At 41.1% G+C, this 18,711-nt stretch overlaps 1 protein-coding gene across 2 annotated transcripts in view; it reads left to right on the forward strand.

Moving 5' to 3' along the window:
* The window catches only part of GABRA5 (gamma-aminobutyric acid type A receptor subunit alpha5), a 53,027-nt gene extending 34,990 nt beyond the window's left edge, over positions 1–18,037 (forward strand). For both annotated transcript variants that reach the window (XM_032680281.1, XM_032680282.1), the window contains exons 7-10: positions 8,010–8,153; positions 13,940–14,092; positions 15,361–15,572; positions 16,512–18,037. In XM_032680281.1, the coding sequence (XP_032536172.1) occupies positions 8,010–8,153; positions 13,940–14,092; positions 15,361–15,572; positions 16,512–16,814 (812 nt within the window). In that variant the 3' untranslated portion in view covers positions 16,815–18,037. The remainder of the gene's footprint in view (positions 1–8,009; positions 8,154–13,939; positions 14,093–15,360; positions 15,573–16,511) is intronic.
* Positions 18,038–18,711: the final 674 nt, after the last annotated feature.

Genomic DNA, 18,711 nt, shown 5'->3' on the forward strand with positions numbered 1-18,711 from the left:
CTGTGAAGGGGCTATGTCTGACTGAATTATCAGGACAACTGTTCATTAGTATTTGTGTTACATGCATCATCACTATGACTGTGATTTAGTGTTCCAATAGTCAATTTATTGTATTAAAGCAGTCAGCAAACTTGCCTGTGCTAATTATGAATCACACCTCCAAAATCCCAAAGTAGCTTTCAGTCAAAAATTATAAGGATTTGCGGTTTTTTCCCCTTGGCTTTATATTTTTGACCTTAAAGTCGGGTGATATTTAGACTTTTCTCCCATGAACTAGAACTTCTAAAATTGTGCAGGACCTTCCACCTGTTTCTTGCTTTGAAAAGCTTAAGAAAATGGATTTTGCAAAACTATGGGTCTCAGAATGAATTTCACAGACATCTTCAGTTCTGTATGTTTCACCACCTTGTGGGTACAGTCTGTGCTTCCATTTAATTTCCAAGCCACAGACACTTCTATCATATTTCTATTCCCACGTTTTCCTGAGGTGACTTATAAATTACATTCCGAAACAGAATCATTTTGATCTAACTTAGGGCTTTATTTCTTAGCAATGATCAGCAGAGTACATTAGTGTTGCTTAGTAGTGAAGTCTCTCGAGACCTGTCTGGCACATTTTTCAGAACGTCCTATTCTATTCCCTGCGAATGTGACAAAAAGATCAAATAAAACTCTGTGTCAGGAAAACATATAAAATACTACTTTTTGTTACCAAGTTTTATTTTTATTTAAATTCAGGAAGGACAGAAATTATAATTTTAGTATGACTGAACTTCCAACTGCCCATTTCACAGCCAGTGGTGTCCTATAGTCTTTTGTCATCGGTTTTCATACAAGAATTGTTCCAAGTTCATGAATAATTTCCTCCTTGGATGTCCTCTGCTGTTGGATCTAGATGATATTGTGTCGTTCAAAAAAAGTTTCATTCTGACCATTTAACTTCTACTCACATCTGGAACACTGTGTCCCATTCTGAGCTTCCCAGTGGAAGAAAAATACAGACTGTGGAGAGAGTCCAGTGCAGGGCCACAACGATCACTTAAGGACCAGAGCATCTCTACTATGAGGAGAGACCAAGAGACCTGTGACTGTTCATCCTGGAGAAGGGAAGGCTCAGAGGGTCCTCATCCATCTGTATAAATATGGAAGGTGGGGGTTGGGAGGGTAGGGATGAAGAGCTGGGCTCTGCTCAGTGGTGCCCACTGGCAGAATAAGGGGCAGGGGGCATAAGCTAAAAAAGATTAAATTCCATCTGAACAGAAGAAAACATGCTTTTACTGTGAGGGTGACCAAACACTGGAACAGATTGGCTAGAAAGATTTGAATATCATGGAGATATTCAAAACCAGACTGGACATGGTTCTGGAAAACCTGCCGTTGGTGTCCCTGTCTGAGCAGGGTGTGGGACAGGATGATTTCCAGATATACCTGCCAGCCCCAACCATTCTATGACTCTTTGTTATGTGGATTTGTAGTCAACGTCTATTTGTACACATTACACATAATGTATGCTGTTTATTCCATATGCTGTAAACTTATGCCATTTTAAATTATCAGTCTTAATTCTGATGATTTCAGGTCCCTAAAATAATTTCTACAACCCTAAAATTCTCTTAAGAACAGCAGAATTCATCATACAGTCTTTATTTTAGGCTCTTAATTATTTAATATGTGAATACATTTATCTTAGTGTTTAAATTGCTATTTTACATTAAAAACTTGCTGTTATAAAAGCTATTTCCCCCTACATCTAGATCATGCATAATTAGTACCACGTCTTATTATTTTTATATTTAAAATTACATTTTTACTAGATCTGTTTTCCACTTGTCCCAATAGAGTGATCTCATTTGTACATTGATTCATTCTTATAAACTCAATTTAATGGGAAATTCCAATTACAGAGCTCAAATCTGGCCTGTTGACAGATGCTTTGTAATGGGCTACAAAGTATTTGTGCAAAAACCACAAGAAACCCAGCCTGACTCTTATCATTCAAGCTGGTACATGATGGCTTAGTAGCAGTGCTGTTTTACTGCCTGCAGGAGTCTTTGAAAGGCTGTAAATCTGGATCACTGCTGAGTTATATAACAGCCTCTAAGTCAGTCAAATACATTAATGGTTAGATAAGATAGATATTTGTATGTGTATTCAGATTGCAATTAGAGTTTCTAAAAAAGCTGACAATTTATGCACATCTTTCCCAATCAACAGACTTTGACGGGGATTAGCAGTACTTCCAAGATTAGGCAGTCCGATGATCCTTGTGGCATGTACTAAATGTCAGGATGATAAAGGCTTGGAATGTAACTGCACAATTGTAACGAATAAAATAGAAAACAAGTCAAAAGTCATCTTTCTACAGTATGTCTCTAAGTTAATTCAGCCTCCAACTAGCATAATTCTGAAAGAAAATTTTCAGCCATGGCTTGTGGATAAATGGTCTGTTTAATTGTGAAACAAAGCTCAAGCATGCCAGGTGGGCACCCATACACACAGATCCCATGCTGTCCAGGTTGTCTTAATTATGAAGACACTGCTTTATGGCTTCTGTGGGTTTAGGGGATGCTTTAGAGAGGGATTCTTTGTTCCTAAATTTTTTATGCCGTGTAATGCAGATATGAGAACCTACTGGCAGGTATCAGTGGTGATTTTTTTTTCTGGATTATATCTTAAAAAAATCAGTCCTAGAAATACATCTGGGTCCCACAGACTCAAAGTTTGAATTCATCTATCTACATTTAGGTTTCTTTGACGTAAGGTGCAAAGAAACACTCTTCCCCTCCTCTTCCCCCCCCCCTTTTTTTTTTCTCCTGGAATTTATTCCAAAATGGAAGAAAGAAAGGCGAAAAGGAAGGTGTCTGTCAGTAGCCACAGGTGCCACCGCTGCCCTGTGTTGGGGCAGTGGCAGAGAAAACTCCCTGCTTGCGGGTTGCTTTTTGAATGGAAGGGAAGATGCTACACTGCTCACATTGTTTGATTTGCAAATGAAAACAGGTCACTCCTCAATGCCGAGGCCAATGGCAGGGATTCTCCAGGTTTTACCAACTAACTGCTCTGCTTTGCTAGACTTTTTCTTAATGTATATCTTCTCTTTGGCTGTGGTCACTCCTCTGCCCACTGTTCATATGCCCACTGGCATAAGAAAGACCATGTCGTGCTTTCCTTGCCAGACACAGAGGAGCAGGAAGAGTGTGGGAGAAGAGCAAGGGACCTCTTTACCATTTTTATATTGTGCTTGTTTGTTGGATGCTAGAATGCAGAAAAATAAATCTGCTCATCAATAAATAGATATGAGAAGAAATTACTTCTTTCATCATCCTGGTAGGTGATAAGCCTGTAGCAATTTATCAACTGTCCACTAGAAATAAATGTCTGTTGTCATTTTCTCACATTTAATAACATTATACTTCTCTGTAATTTTAGCTGTTCATCTCAACTGCTACCCTTTTTTTTCTTCTTTTTGAAAGAGCGAGCTTAGAAGAGAAAGGATAGTTTAACAAGGCTTCCTCCTTTCTTTGCCAAGCCAGCAAAATGATTGTAAACACAAAATTAATTATTCAGATTAATTAATCCAGAAGATGCCCACTTGCCTAAAGTAGAATAAACACCAAGCAGTCTCACTTGGATGTTCAGTGGCTTTGAATTTGAGTTTGCTTTTACAACACTACCAGCATTATTGTCTCAGCTTGCTGTCCCATAGCCACTACTACATTTTCCTATCACCCTCTGGGAGATGTCCCCACCCTGTGTGTCAGGTAGAGGAGATGAGGGCCATATTTCCTTATCATGAGTAAACCTTTCCTATAATTCTAGACAGCACAAGCTGAAGTTCTTTAGTCCTTCAGCAAGCATGGCTAGTAGGCAACCTACTGGAAGCTTTGTTTAAGTGGAAGGGGGTTTTTACACAATTTGATAGACAGTGAATAATACCATCTCTCCATTAGCATCTGTTCTACCCCAATAGGAAATTAACATTATTCTAGACTACACCCACACTTTCATCTTTCAATATGACTGGGCCTAATTATACTGCAGGGGTAATCAGCAGCAGAGCTGGAGCTTCTGGTTGTCGAGTTTGGGATAACTGGAGTTTGAGGCTTCTGGGAAGACATGGCAGAAGGTTTGCAGTAGGAAGACAAATACCTGCTAAAAGTAGGTTATCTCCCTTATCTAGATGACCAGAAAAGATATAGTCTGTGGTGCAGCTGCCACACCAAGGTACACGGGATAGCTTTTTCCTGTCAGAACATGGCCTATAGTAAGAAAAGGAGGCACTAAGTCAAAAATCTTATATTAGAGCTTCTTAAAACATTTGCATGGACGATAGATGAGGATCATGCCATATATGTGATCCATCACAATAGAATGTCTCTAGAATGGGGTAAATTCATACTATTCCTAATGTGACAGACTTCTCTTGAGGAGGTAAAATCACTGCGGGTTGCATTGGTTTAGGTTGGGCTCTGCAGGAACACATCTGTTATCCTCTTGTGTCTTAAAGCCCTCTGTGTGCCCTTGCACAAGAATCTCTTGCAGCTGGGCTATTCTGCCTTCTCCCATAGATACTCTACTCCTGGCCAAGCAGTGGTGAAACTCTGTCTTGCAATAGTTATTTTTGTGTGAGAAAGAAGCTACAGGCTAGAGCCTTCCTCCCAGGCAGGGACTGGCCTCATCTTGTGCTCTTGCCTGCCTGAGTACTATCCCTTCACACCAGCTGGCCTGGGATGGGTAACCTCCCTTCCCTGGCATAGTTTTGAAAGAAAACAGCCTCATGAAGTATTGCTTGAGCCTATCTGTGAGATCTGGATGGAGTTTTGGCACCTTCTGGCCTCTGTTTGAATTGCAGATTTTTTTTTTACAAGAGGAATTGCTGGGCTTTTCCAGAGTAGGAGCCTCCAACCCTGTACTGGTTCATGTATTTCAATAACCAGTAAACCCTGCAATTTAAAGCAGAGGCACTGCTGGGAGGACCCTCCCAGGACAAATCCAATTATCCCAGTGGATGTGATCATTGCAGAAACAGGGAACTGCTGAGGTGGAATACTTCTGGATCACCCCAGAAAAAAAAAAATTCAGTGCTGGAGGTTTTTGCATAGAAAGTAACATAGCTAAAAATCAAATTCTCTAACAATCCCAAATTTGCCTAAATAAATCCCACATTCACTGGGAATATCAGCACATGAACAACATATACCAGACACGCATTTAAAAAAGGAGGCCTTTCTGCATCACATTTTTAAATGGACCCAACTCCTCCGACTTGTCTTCTCCAGGTCTGGCTTTGAAATTATTTACAGCTTGTAATCATCTCTGAGATAAAGCATCTCAGCTCTAAAGGGAAGCTGAAATTTTTGTGATGCAAATATTTTGAAATAGGGAAGCCATTCCTTCTTAGCCTTTCATAGCAGATCATGACATGTAATTACAGTAGTTTTACTGCAGAGCTTAAGATCTTGCTTTATGGTGAACTTGCCACCGGCTGCCACATGAAAGGAGCCCCGAAGAAAAGACACAAGGACTCCCTGAAACAACATCTCAGCCTTGGCCATATTGATCACCATAACTGGTCTACTCTGGCCTCCAATTGGGAGGCCTGGAGACACACCATCTATAGCGCTGCTGTCTTCTTTGAGAACACACTCAGGATCACTCTTGAGGAGAAAAGGCAACGCAGAAAGAACCGTGTTTTGCAGAATATACCACCTAAGGAGTCTTTCTGCTGTGCCTTTTGCAACCGGATATGTCTGTCACGTATTGGCCTCATAAGCCACCAGTGTGCCTGTAACAAATGTGGATAGAGCCTTCCCAAATCTTCATTTGCAAAGCCTAGCCATGATGATGATGACTGCAGAGCTACAAATGCAAGCATAAGGAAGGCATGTGGGCCGTCCTGCATGGCTAACAAGGGATGAAGGACTGGTAGATCCTCAGCTTCCAAACCCTGAATCAGCTCCAGCCCTGAACACAGCAACTGTCAGATATGTGACAAAAAAGATTTCAACTCACCATTATCATCCTAGTGAGAGTAGTCCATATTTTTTTTTCCTCAGGTTATCCACAGTGTAATTACCCACCCCCCACCTAGTTAGGAAATTGTGCCCTGTTCTTCATCTGAATCTGCCTGGAACCATCTTTCAGACACCTTTTGTTATAGTAAAAGAGATTCATCCTGGTTTTAGATTTCTGTATGCAAGTATCTATACTCAGAGCTTGAGCCACATCTCAGCTTCTTGTCAGTGAGCTGAATAAGTTGAGCTGCTTAAGTTTCAAATCATGACTTATTTTCCAGTCCCTGGAGATATTTGTAACCCTCTTTTGAATGCTCTCCCTCTCTCTGTCCTCATTATTTCTATGTATTTTCTGAGGTGTAGATGAATAGCCATAAACAGTTAGACCAAAGGTGTATCTAGCCTAGTGTTCTGTCTCCCACATATGGCACCGTAACATTAATAACAGTGTAAAAAGGTGCTGCTTTCTGAAACCCTGCTGCCTGGTCCAGCATTCAAGTGATGTGAAGCTCATTGTCCTACACACGTGTTCTTAGCCTGAACCAGGATCACTTGCAGTTTTCCGCTTGACATTCCTTGTTGTATGGATCCAGGAATTACATTAGCATATTTCTTCCCCTTCCAGTGCCTCAGAAGCTCACGTTGACCCACTGTCTGTAAATTTTTTTAAGTCCTCCATGGAGCTGCAGCTTTCCAAGACAGCTTACTAGCTCTAGCAAACAAAACACACTGTCTGATGGAGCCAGTACACATGATCCTTCAAGCTGACCTCCTGTCCTTATCTGGAAAGCCACCATGTATTGTCTCCTGAGCTAGGATACCAGTTTTTCCAGAAAGAAACATTCTACACTTCCACATTAAAGAGTGCAGAAGGTGAGATATTAGTATTTGACTTCAGACCACTTCCAAGCCTACCTGCTTTTCACCTCATATTAGGAGAGTAAGCCTTGCCTGCTTTCCAGAGATTTTAGCTTGCAGGAATGTGACTTGCAAACTTTCAATGATAGAGCTGTTCTAAAAAGTGTGAGACCTATTTGTAGTAAATAAAATACATTTAAATGTATAGTCAGCTCTTGGATTTTTTGAGACAATCAGCAGAGAAGGCTTAAAAACTAAAAGCAGCTTGACTGTCTTTCCAAAAGAAAACTGAGATTTCCTTATAATACTCTAATCACTGTAGGTGTTAGGACATGAAAAGTTACGGCAGCATTATAGAGGAAGGAATGAGTTGGCAGTACTGCCATCACCTTTATTTCCTAGGACTTCTAAATGTACATGAGAGAAATCACATTCAAATCTCCAGGTGTGCAGGTGTTTCCACATCACCACCCATTTGCTCTGGTATGCACAGACCCCCTCCTCCCACCCCATTCTTGCTATCCTTCATGCATTCTCACCCCTGTATCCTGTGTCTGCTCTTCAACATCACAGGCACAGGCAGACATATTCCAGCTCCCTTTATCTACAGCCATCATGCAAGACCTGCCCCTCACCCACAAGTACATATTCCAAAACCAGCGCATATACACCAGACCCTGCACTTGCACACTTAGAATGCATTTAGAATTTTATACTGGAGACATGAAAAGACACACAGGGTCCCTGTTTTCCAGGCACTCAAGGTGCCTGAATCTTTTTGAGGGGGAGCTTCAGCAAAATGCCTTTTGCAGCTTGCTGGGGTTTGGAAGCCACCAGCTAGGTGCATATAGGTCTGAGCTGCTCTTTCCCAAATTGAGTGGTTGTGATAGATTATATTTATACCTCCACTGTTCCAGCCGTTCACAAACCATCCCACACATCTCTTATATTAGAAGGCTTCTACCTAATATTTTTTGAGCTGGGCATATGGGACCATGATTATATCATCTTTATTTGTTTTTCTCCATTCACTCTCACTCCTCCATTATTCTCTCTCCCTGACGATACCATTTAAGGATCCACTAAAATATTACACAGTGTTTTTTACTCATCACCATCTTTTTTCCTCCTTTTTGGCAGATGCTTATCCCAATTCTGAAGTGATCTATGTGTGGACTAACAGCACCACAACATCTGTGGTGGTGGCCGAAGATGGCTCACGACTTAACCAGTACCACCTGATGGGACAAACTGTAGGAACTGAAAACATCAGTACCAGTACAGGTACGGAGAATACTTCCATCCCATGGCTGCTAATAGATGGAGTGGGAGGGGAGATCCACAGGCTCTGGTTATTTTGCAACAAGGCTAGAGAAGTATGCGTGGGATGTGGAGCGTTAGGGAGATCCTGTGCAGGTTCATGGCCACTTAGCAGAGACACTTAAACACTGAGAGGATTATGTGCTGGCTCTTAGGTACATTGCAAGTCTGTTGCTAAAGATGCATCCAAGCCCCTGCTATTTACAGGAGTGCCGGAGAAGCTGCACGCAGCTTCTTGGCGATCGCCTTTACTGAGGCTGCTGGTGCTAGTGCTGGCTTATTTTCCGGGGGAGGAACCACCCTGGGAGGCAAACACCACCCACGCATTTGATCCGTTTCAATCATCGCTTTAAAATGATTGCCTGATGAGACCGCGGGGGGGAAGGGAAGGAGGAGGGAAGAAGGGAATAGAGGGTCAAGTGGGGGCTGTGGCTTGGCGTGGCTCTGCAGCGTGTCCAGGGGACCACGTGGCTGGAGAGGAGGTGCAAACCCCGAGGATCCCCATTCCCTCCGAGGCTGCAAGTGGAGGTGCCAGATGTGGCAGCATTAGGGAAGCAAAGAAGCTTTAATCCCAAGCCGGGCATCCACGTGAGCCGTGCCCCCCTGCTTCTTAAGGCTCCCACGCAAGGGCAGCCCTGGGTGTGCATTGGTGCCGGGGGAGGGGGGTCACTCCCGAGGGGGTCGAGGCCGGGACACAGATCACGTGCGCTCAGCAGGACGGGGGCTTAACCAGGTTACACAATGCACTCAACTGGAGAGCGTTAGTGGCATCCATCGGGGCAGGGAAGAGGGGGAATGAAATAGCCTGCTATGAAGGGAAGGTTGGGGAAAGGAGCAGCCTGTGACAACATGGCTGGGAGCAATTCCTGCAGGAAAAGCCCAACAGTCTGCTGCTGATAAATTGTATACCTGGTGAAAAATGATGGGCAGAGTTGTAGAGGACAAAGTATAGATTGAATTAAGAACCTGTTAGTATCTGCAGGAAATGTAGGAGTTGTGAAAACAGGTACACATACACTTGCACACAAAGTTAGCTGGACCGAAACATGAAGATGCATAAATCTTTGTGCTTCATCCAGCAAAAAAAGAGGGAGCATCTGAGCTTGTCACTTATGCTTCAAACCGGTCACAAAGTGAGGGAAGGCTTGCTGTGGGCAGCCGCTAAACACAACTGCCACCTCCATCCTATAGACCTTCATCCCCTCCCTTGCACATTGCAGGAGACACAAAGCTGCTGCTAAAGTAAAGATACCCAAAGTCAAGAGAAGCATGTAGAGAGAGTGGTCACTTCTGCAGGAAAAGAATGAGTATGCTATCTCCCATGAAAGAGTAAAGACACTTTTTTCCTTACCAGTTCACCATCATAGCCGCGTTGTTTTCTGCAATGAATGGCAGCTCCCCTCTCGCCTTCATTGTTGCCAAGAAAAAGATCCAAAGGATGTACTGGAGCATCTCCTACAAGCTCGTCCTGCTCCTCAGAGCAAGAAAACCATCCAGCCCAGGCAGTGAGTGCTCCAGTGTGTCAGCTCCAGGCCACTTCCAGTTTGCCGCTTTGCCTGTGAAAGCTCCTTGTACTCCTCAGCCCAAGGAAACAGACATATCCCAAAGTTTCTGCACAGTAAACACCTCCCTCATGTATTTAAGATTTATGCTAATAAATGCTTGGTTTCCAACGTCAAGATTTTATATTAATGTCCTGGGTTACATCTGGGCTGGCTGGATTCTGATTGCAGGGTGGATCGCAAAGAGCAGGACACAGATTGTAACCGGGGATTAGCAAAATACAAAAATCCGATTTTGCACAGGGAAAGCATCAGTCAGCGATGGATTTTCTGGACTTCATCAAGCTCGTGGGAGGCCAGTAATCAGCATTACTTACGAATGGCCGTTGAAAGCATCTCTTCCTTCTATTGAATTGTTGAATGTGGAAAAGAAAAACCAAAAAGCTGTTGCATAAATCCAAGTGCTTGGATCTTTTGTGGCTTTTATGACACACAAGTCAAACTACAGAGCTCTTGCCGTTGCATAGACAAAATGTTTGTGGATGTCATGGGTCATTTATGCTCGTCTTTCTAGCAGACTTTTTTTTAAATGGAAATGCCGGACCTGCACCAATCCCTTGGGATTCTGCTGATTTTGTAGGCAAGCTGCTAAGTTTGGCTAGCTTCTCAGAAAAAAATATCCTGGCATTCCTAATTCATCAGCCAGTCTTGAAATTTGGAACATTTTAGCCATGCCACAGAAAACAGCTCTGACATGTGCCACCTGTTTGATTTTTTTGGCTGTTTGTTGTATTTTATTGGGTGTTTTTGTTGTTGGGTTTTTGGTTTGTTGGGGTTTTTTTGGTTTTTTTTTTTGTGCTAACGTCCCCAAATGTCATTCCACCAAAAGAGAAGATATTTGACTACTCACACTGCTTCCAACAGACCCAACATCTGATATATCGTCGTGGTACAAGTGCTGAAAACAATCAGATATGAGATTTGAGTCCAAGTGAATGTTGCTGCTTTCCACTAATGGTTGCCTAATCGTGTTCCCATACTCAGAATCTCTCATAGATAACTCAGGATCTGCAGTATTACAAAACAAAAGATAAACCCACTTCTTTTATATTCTGCCAGCTGGAACCTGAGCTCTGTAATATCCAAAGCCTAAATAATAAAAGAATCGTTCAACTCTTCATTTTGCCCCAAATAAATCTGATTTTTTCTGGAGATCAATCGTTCTTCTGCATCACTATAAAAGGACACATGGATTTTTCATGGGCCAAAATGTTCTGGATGTCAGCGTAGTCAGGGAGGTGGTGTCACAGACCTAATTTCAGGATCCTGCTAGAATAGCCATTAATAGACCTGAGAGATATCCAATAAACAAAAAAGACTGGGGTCTTGTCCAGCCTCATTAAAGTACTTGATTGAATCTCAGCATAATGGCAATGGAAGAATGCATGTAAGATCCTGGAAAATTTGTAAGCACAATCTTCAGAACTCCCTCAACTAGATACTAAAAAAATACTGTAGCAGCTTTTAAAGCACAAAAAACCGCTTAAGACCAGCAGCACTGTAGCATAGCTCTGTGAAGAAATGCAATCATTCCTGCTCTAGGGCTTTTCATTAGTACTAGATTTGTTATAGTTTAATAACAATAGTTTGTTTTCTGCATTGTTGAGTGGACCCCATCAGGAAAAGGATTCTCTTTTAAGTGCTACATAAACCTATAACAAAAATTAGCTCTTGCTCAAGAAAGCTTATGGTCTAAGGATAAAGAGTGGCCTTACAGAAGTAAAAGGGAGCTCTGCTGCTCCAACAGAGCCAGTATCTTGTTCTAAATAAACAAAGGCCAACTGAGACAGCTTTTAGCTTTACTTTAAGCAGTGGTCCCAGGGCATTAAAAACCAAGCTGTGGGGTTTTCTTAAGCTTCAAATCTGCTGGGGGAAGTATTCCCACTATAGGCATTTTTGAAAAGGATAGCATGGGAAATCAGAGAAGATATTAGCTGGAAGAAGAGCAAGTGCAAAATCAAAGTGCTATCATTTCAGTGGAGATGAGGGCTTTGATAGGTTAAAGAAAACGATAAGGTAAAAATCAGCTGTGGAGAGGCATCAACATGTAGGCATTCGTTTTCTGCATTTTAAAAAGGAAAAAAAGGGGTCCTGTACTGCTGCTAAGCTGTGTAGATTTTTTTATTATTATTCCAGCTCTGAAAGCATACTGTCAAAATCGATAATACACATCGCCACTCTGTTGCAAGCAGGCAAACTGTGACTCAAACACATCTCAGTGCAGTAGCAACTGAGAAACAGATTACAGGCACACAGACCCTGCAGACTCTTGTCATATTTTAGGGGTAATCCACAAACTAGATACTCCTAAATAAAGAGCAAGTGGGGTTCCTCCTGAGAACATTGCATGTTCAGCATCCCTGGTTCAAAATTACACTAAATGGAAGGGAATTAGGTGACGCTTCACAGGGGTTTTCTCCCCAGTTTCACAGCATTCCTTGTCCTTCTCCATATCACTCTTCAGGGAACCATTTCACCAGAAAATCAGACTCCAGAGAAAGACATAAAGATTGAGGCAGAATGTCAGTTAAGGTATTTCTGTGTTTTTTCCGTCTTTTTGTCTAAAATCCTCAGCATGAACAAGGTCTGTAAAGTGGATCCAGAATAGCAGAGCTCCTGTAGCATAACATATCAGTGCAGCTATACCTGAAAAACCCTTTCACTGTAAACCTGTTCTCTGCTAATTAGCCATATTGTCGCTTAGAAATAATCTGCCAGATCTAATTACTTAGCAATGCTGGCCACAGCTCAACTCAGGCTATTCACTCAAGACAGAATCAGTCTGTTGTATATTTTCCTTTTGTGGCTGGTCTATAGAGACTAACAGTCAAGTCTTGCAACAGAGATTATGAATATATTTGTTTTGTTCTTGGAGGACAATATATATTTCAGAACAGCCATTACTATGATTAATCAGTACCCAACTGAATGATGCATGCTTTTAAATTAATTTTATATCAGTGTGAGTGGACTACTGTTAGGGCTTGAAGGGTTGTGTTGGTTTTTAGTCTTACATTTTGTTTTTACTCTTATTTTTCCTAGGCAAATAGTAGCATGCCTTTAGCTGCTTTAGGGCATACTTTAGGGCTTTGGGGAGCAGTTACCATCATGAACAGCCTGGGAAATGATGTGGTTTTCCAGGAACTGTCTGAAAGAACTGGGGACAGTAACCATCAGCAATAGCCTTCAGTAACAACTATATGGTTTTCCAGGAACAGTCTGAAAGAGCAGGTTAAGTTTTGATTTTTTTCTGAAACATTAGGGAAGGTGACAGCTGGTCTGTTGATTTTGGAGTGCATTTTTTAGGCTTTAACTGAAATTCGGAGGAGCTGATAAAAGACAAATTAAGGCAATGCTGTGAATTTGGCATATAAAAAAGACATGGAATTTAGCACTGTTGTGGCAGCTTTCAATGAACTCTCCATTCAGGCAGTACAGTATTCATTGTACAGGTGAACAAGACATGACACAATGTCTATCCAGAAACAGATTATTTTTCCAGGGGCTAAAGTGTACCAGATTCTAGGAAAACTGTATGCACTTGAGGGACACTTTTTCTTTTTTTTTTTTTTTTTGTCCTGGAGGAGCAATCTGAAGGGTTTGGGTACTCAGATCAGTAAGACATCCCAGAATCCATATGCAAAGTGGCAATTTTTGCGGCAGATACTGGGACAGGCAATGCCTAAAGTGTGGTGCAGAAGGTGTCCAGACACATTTTTATTCTTGAAAACTGATGGCTTGGCAGTAACAGTTGCACTAATGAGGTTAAGTCCTGCTGCTAAATCAGGTTTCTAAGAGTAGAGAGCCTTAATTGTTACTACGGAATGAGAGTTTGTCAGAATGGGTCAAAACCAGGCAGGGCTGAGGCAGTGCCAGCAAGCCAGATTTTTTAAGCCTGTGGACATCACAGCATTCTAGGTGCATGGGAGGACTGCAGCTTTTCAGTGTAGTAGAAGCAGTCAGTCATTGTCTTCTGCTTCTGGGGAGTGAATATGAAGACTATGAGGATTTAGCAGCACCTCTGTCTCAAGTCTTGGTTTTCCACAGTGCAGAAATCCAGACATTTTTCATGCAATTAAGAATGGCTGAGTGGTATCCTTAAACGGGGGGAGTTGTAGCTGGCCTCCTTAAGTCCTTGATTGGTAAACCTTCTTTGTTTTACCCACATGCACATTTTTCTCCTTCTAGGTGAATATACTATTATGACAGCCCATTTTCATCTGAAAAGAAAAATTGGTTATTTTGTCATCCAAACATACCTTCCTTGCATTATGACTGTGATCTTATCACAAGTGTCGTTTTGGCTAAACAGAGAATCTGTCCCTGCTAGGACTGTCTTTGGTGAGTATCCCCCTCTCTCCTAGAACACAGATAGGATTGGTATAGCTTGTGGAAGTGATTTGCTGTAACAAAACCACAGTTCACTAATGTTTATTTCTGCTTGAGATGTTGTAGATGTTTCCTCATTCTCTTCCAGTCCAAACTCAAAATCCATTTAAAAACACTGTCAGGGATTTTTTCCACAAAGTTATGGCAGAAATTGGTCAAGAATCAATTACATGAAAGTTAAGGACAGAAGACAGAAGAATCAGATTGGTGTGATTTGTGTTGGGTTTTTTCCACTTGGGTAAAATACTGGATGGTTTAGAACAAAAAGACATACAGATTATCATATTTAGTCTATACTCTAGCTAAGCATTTGAAACAGATTTCACTTCAAGACATATTATCTCTGTTGTAGGATGTTTATCTGGGAAAACCATGCAGAGGTTAATTAGTGACAATTATCTCTATTGCCATCAAACAAATTAATAGGAATTTGCATTTAGAAAATGTATATTTACTAAAGAAATTGTTATGGAAAAAACCTTTGGGGTGTCATTAATTTACTTGTTTTATCACTAGAAGATTGCAGAAAATAAGCACTCTCTTAAGTGAAGGTTGATGAAATACAAAATTTTCACTAGATGAAAAATAAGGGGAGTGGGAACAGTTTATTACATAAAACTTTGTTCACCTGTCCTTAAAGAAGTCATTTTTTTGTACAAACCTACTGAAATCAGTTGGCAGCTTTCATGAAACATCAGTTCAGCAAGTTGTATGGGGAGAATACAGGTAACAGCATCCCTTTGCTGACCGAGGGTACCCATTCTAGATTTACAAAGTTGTAACTGAGAGTTGAATTTTGTACTCTTGGGGAAATCTTCCCACAGATGAAAGTAGTGGCAGCTTTGTCAATTACTGGCCTATGGGAAAGGAGGAGCTATGGTCAGGGAAACCAATAACAGTCAACAATTTCATACCTGCAATCTCTGTGTAAGAACACAAACTAAGTAATCTCGCTTTATTCTGACTGTTAAAAACACTGGGCTTGTGTTACCCTAAAAATACTTATTTAAATACACTATAGCTAGAGATAGCCAGAAGCCCACAGGATTGAATATTTAAGGGTAGAGGCTTTCATTTTTTTTCTTACTCTTTCAGACCACAGAGATTGTTCATGTGGGCTTCTTAGGTATCTTGCATTGGGACCTGCTCATAGTTCATCAGTGATCCCATAGAGCTTAGGAAACTGATCTCTGCCTCTTTTATTTTTTCCTTCTTTGCAGGAGTAACAACAGTCCTCACCATGACCACCTTAAGTATCAGTGCCCGTAACTCTTTGCCAAAAGTGGCGTATGCTACTGCAATGGACTGGTTTATAGCTGTTTGCTATGCCTTTGTATTTTCTGCATTGATTGAATTTGCAACAGTCAATTATTTCACCAAGAGGAGTTGGGCATGGGATGGCAAAAAAGCCCAGGAAGCTGCGAAAATCAAGGTGCTTAACTCAGATTTTTTAAATACCTAAAATAAAAAGCAGGTACTCAACATAGTTCGAATAACTGAATAGTCAGTTTTCAGGTTCTTCATGAAAAAGTTAAACTACCTCATGACATACTTTCACCTCCCTATAGAGGAAAATTTGCAAGGAAATATGACACCTTCTCTTCATGGAGATAGACTACTAATCTCTCTCATCTATGTGAAGGGGACTTTTTACAGAAGGATATTGGGCATTGAGTCCATGTGGCATGGGATTTCAGTGACCAGACTTCTGATAATAGCAGACTTACACTATGAAACATATCTCTGCAGAGCCCTCCCTCTGTGCTCTCCTAAATAAATGGCAAAGCTCAATTATCTCCATGAGCCGGGGCTCCACCACAGTATCCCCACCAAAAAAGGGACAAAAGAGCTGTTCTGTGAAAAGACAAACCGTTGAATTTCATGCTGAAATGAAACCTTTGGAATAGGACTGACTCTTAGTAAATCATCTCCTAGAGAGAGCTTGTACCCGCAGGCATCCCAGAAGAGCCATACAAAGAGACAAGCTGGCAGAGGCAGTGAGCCCTTCCCCACACTCTTTGCTGCAGCCAGGGAAGTGAGATTCACGTCTTGTCAGCTGCCCATGGGGCAGCAACCTCTGCAGGTGCAGGACTGCATCGCCCTGAAAAAAGGAGCTGCTAATGCACATGCCAGGTGGGATGCAGGTCCAGCCAGTCAGTCTCAGCTTACTCTGATGTCAGGGAAAGTTTCACCTGACTAAAGGGCTACAAAATCAAGGCAAAACCATCTGTTTGGTAGTCAAAGTCAGAATAGCCAACAGGCTCTTATTAGCATGATTGATTATGGTGCTTAGCTTTTTCGGTTAATATCTTGAGAACATATTTCCACTTTCTGTTCATGTGGTCTAAAATATTTGTTCTTTACACTGCAGAAAAAAGAGCGCAACTTGTTGGGAAATAAATCAACTAATACTTACACAACTGGGAAGATGACCCCTGCACCAAACATGCCAAAGGACTCAGCCCCATCTGTCATCTCAAACACTACATCTGCTCCAGTGAAGTCTGCAGAAGAAAAGCCTGCTGAAAGCAAAAAGACTTACAACAGCATCAGTAAGATTGACAAAATGTCACGGATAATTTTTCCAGTGCTGTTTGGAACTTTTAACTTAGTTTACTGGGCTACATATTTGAATAGGGAGCCTGTAATTAAAGGTGCCAATTCTCCAAAATAAACTGAAGTACTCTGAAGCCACATGTGAGCCATACTTACAAAGCAGATGCTACCAAGGAAAATTTGAGATCCAGATGACTTTCTACACATTTGGGCAATATTCTTCAGGAAGTTTTTTGCATGTTTAATAATATGTACAAATAATATTGCCTTGATTGTTTCTACATGTAACCTCAGATGTTTTGGAGACGATTATATTACTTACAGCAATTGATCTTTATAAAAGATCAGAAGACATTGAACATGGCTTCTTTGCTGCTGAGTATCTTGCATTGATAGTTTACAAATAAAATAAGTTATATTTTTTAACTGTTCAAGTGTACTACATATCGTGGTTTTTATACTTCAGATGTACAGTCATTCAAATATAAGCTTAACCTGTATTTTACAGAAGAGCTCTACTGTTGTCATCTGATAAGTTACTGAGTAACGCCAGTTGTAAATGTGCCAAATTATTAAGTGTAGGGCTATGTTTGAGCACCTTTACTAGTTACAGGCAGTGCATTGCTCCACAGATAAAACTGCTCAGCCCAATTTTCATTGGAAGTTAAAAACAATGCCATAAATCCTAATGGGACTATGCAGATTTTCACTGCTTGAGACTCTAGCTTGCACTGAAATAATATAGGGAGCAGGATGCTACTTGTGTAAATAAAGTGGTGGAATCTTGCACTTAAATGAAAAGGTTTGTTTGGATTTTGCATTCCAAGAAATTTTGTCTAACGATTCTCAGTATTTATTCCAAAAATTAAGAGTTATATTGCATGAAATTAACATAGATTAGGAACATACTTGTGCAAATAAAACTTTTAAGAAACAGCAGTAGACATTTTTATCAGGGTAAAGAAAATGATGTTTGGACATTTTCCCCAGAAGAAGATTGTGTTATATTAGCAGAGATTATGCTGCAGTAATTATTACTTGTTTCCCACAGCAAAAACCAGTCAGCCAACACTAAGGGGTGTAATCAGAAAAAAAGATGTACTTCATGACAGCAAGGTGTTTCAGTGACAATATTGGCAGAAAGGTCTTTGTACTGTCCATCTGAAACTTTTCTATAAAACGCCTTGCTGCTGACAATGTGTTTTGCTTTCACCATGAATGAGAAAATGCAGTCTGAATTTTCAGCTCTTTCCTCCTTGGCATCCTTTAATTGTTCCAGAAGCTTTTGTATTTAAATCTTAATGTTTAAATAAAAAATGCATTCAACATTTGATTGCAAAATGTCATTCTTATACTGGTTATCTTTTCAGAAAGACCAAAACGTCACACCACAGGAGCTGAAGAATTAACTGGAAAGCACACATGCATGCATTTGTGCACACACATCACATAACATGTTTACATGACATGTTCACGTGACACATCCTCCCTGTTACCCAGAAAGGAACATGCCTTGAGTGAAGACAGTGGATCGAATTATTTCAGAATTAGGTTCTATCTTGCTATGGAGCATCACCCTTGTGATCTTTTTGGGACAGAGAGAAGAGTTTGTGCTTCACTTTGAAATGAGGGTCTGATCTGGGACTGGGTAACTGTCTGGGCTTCTTATGTGTGTTCTCCTCAACTCTTTCATTCCCAAACATTTTCATTGCCAAGAAAAAAATCTCATACATCTATTCCTTTTTGAAGCTTTTTGTTTGATGCTGTGGAATGAGAAATTTGCAAATTCTCAGTGGCAATGGAGAAGCCACGGGATTGGGCAGATGACTGTATACTGATAAAGAGGAGAAAGGCAGGAACATGCACATCTATTCAGTGCTATCCTGAGCCAAGGTGAGGATGTTTTCATGAAAAATATCTGTTTTCATGTAGGCTTCCCATGTGTCTTTGAGCAGCTGCAGACTTCCTTGTTCATCATCCCTTTGGGGGGAATCCCTTTGGGGGCAATCCCTTTG

Source organism: Chiroxiphia lanceolata, chromosome 2, assembly GCF_009829145.1.
Source record: "Chiroxiphia lanceolata isolate bChiLan1 chromosome 2, bChiLan1.pri, whole genome shotgun sequence".
Lineage (NCBI taxonomy): Eukaryota > Metazoa > Chordata > Aves > Passeriformes > Pipridae > Chiroxiphia > Chiroxiphia lanceolata.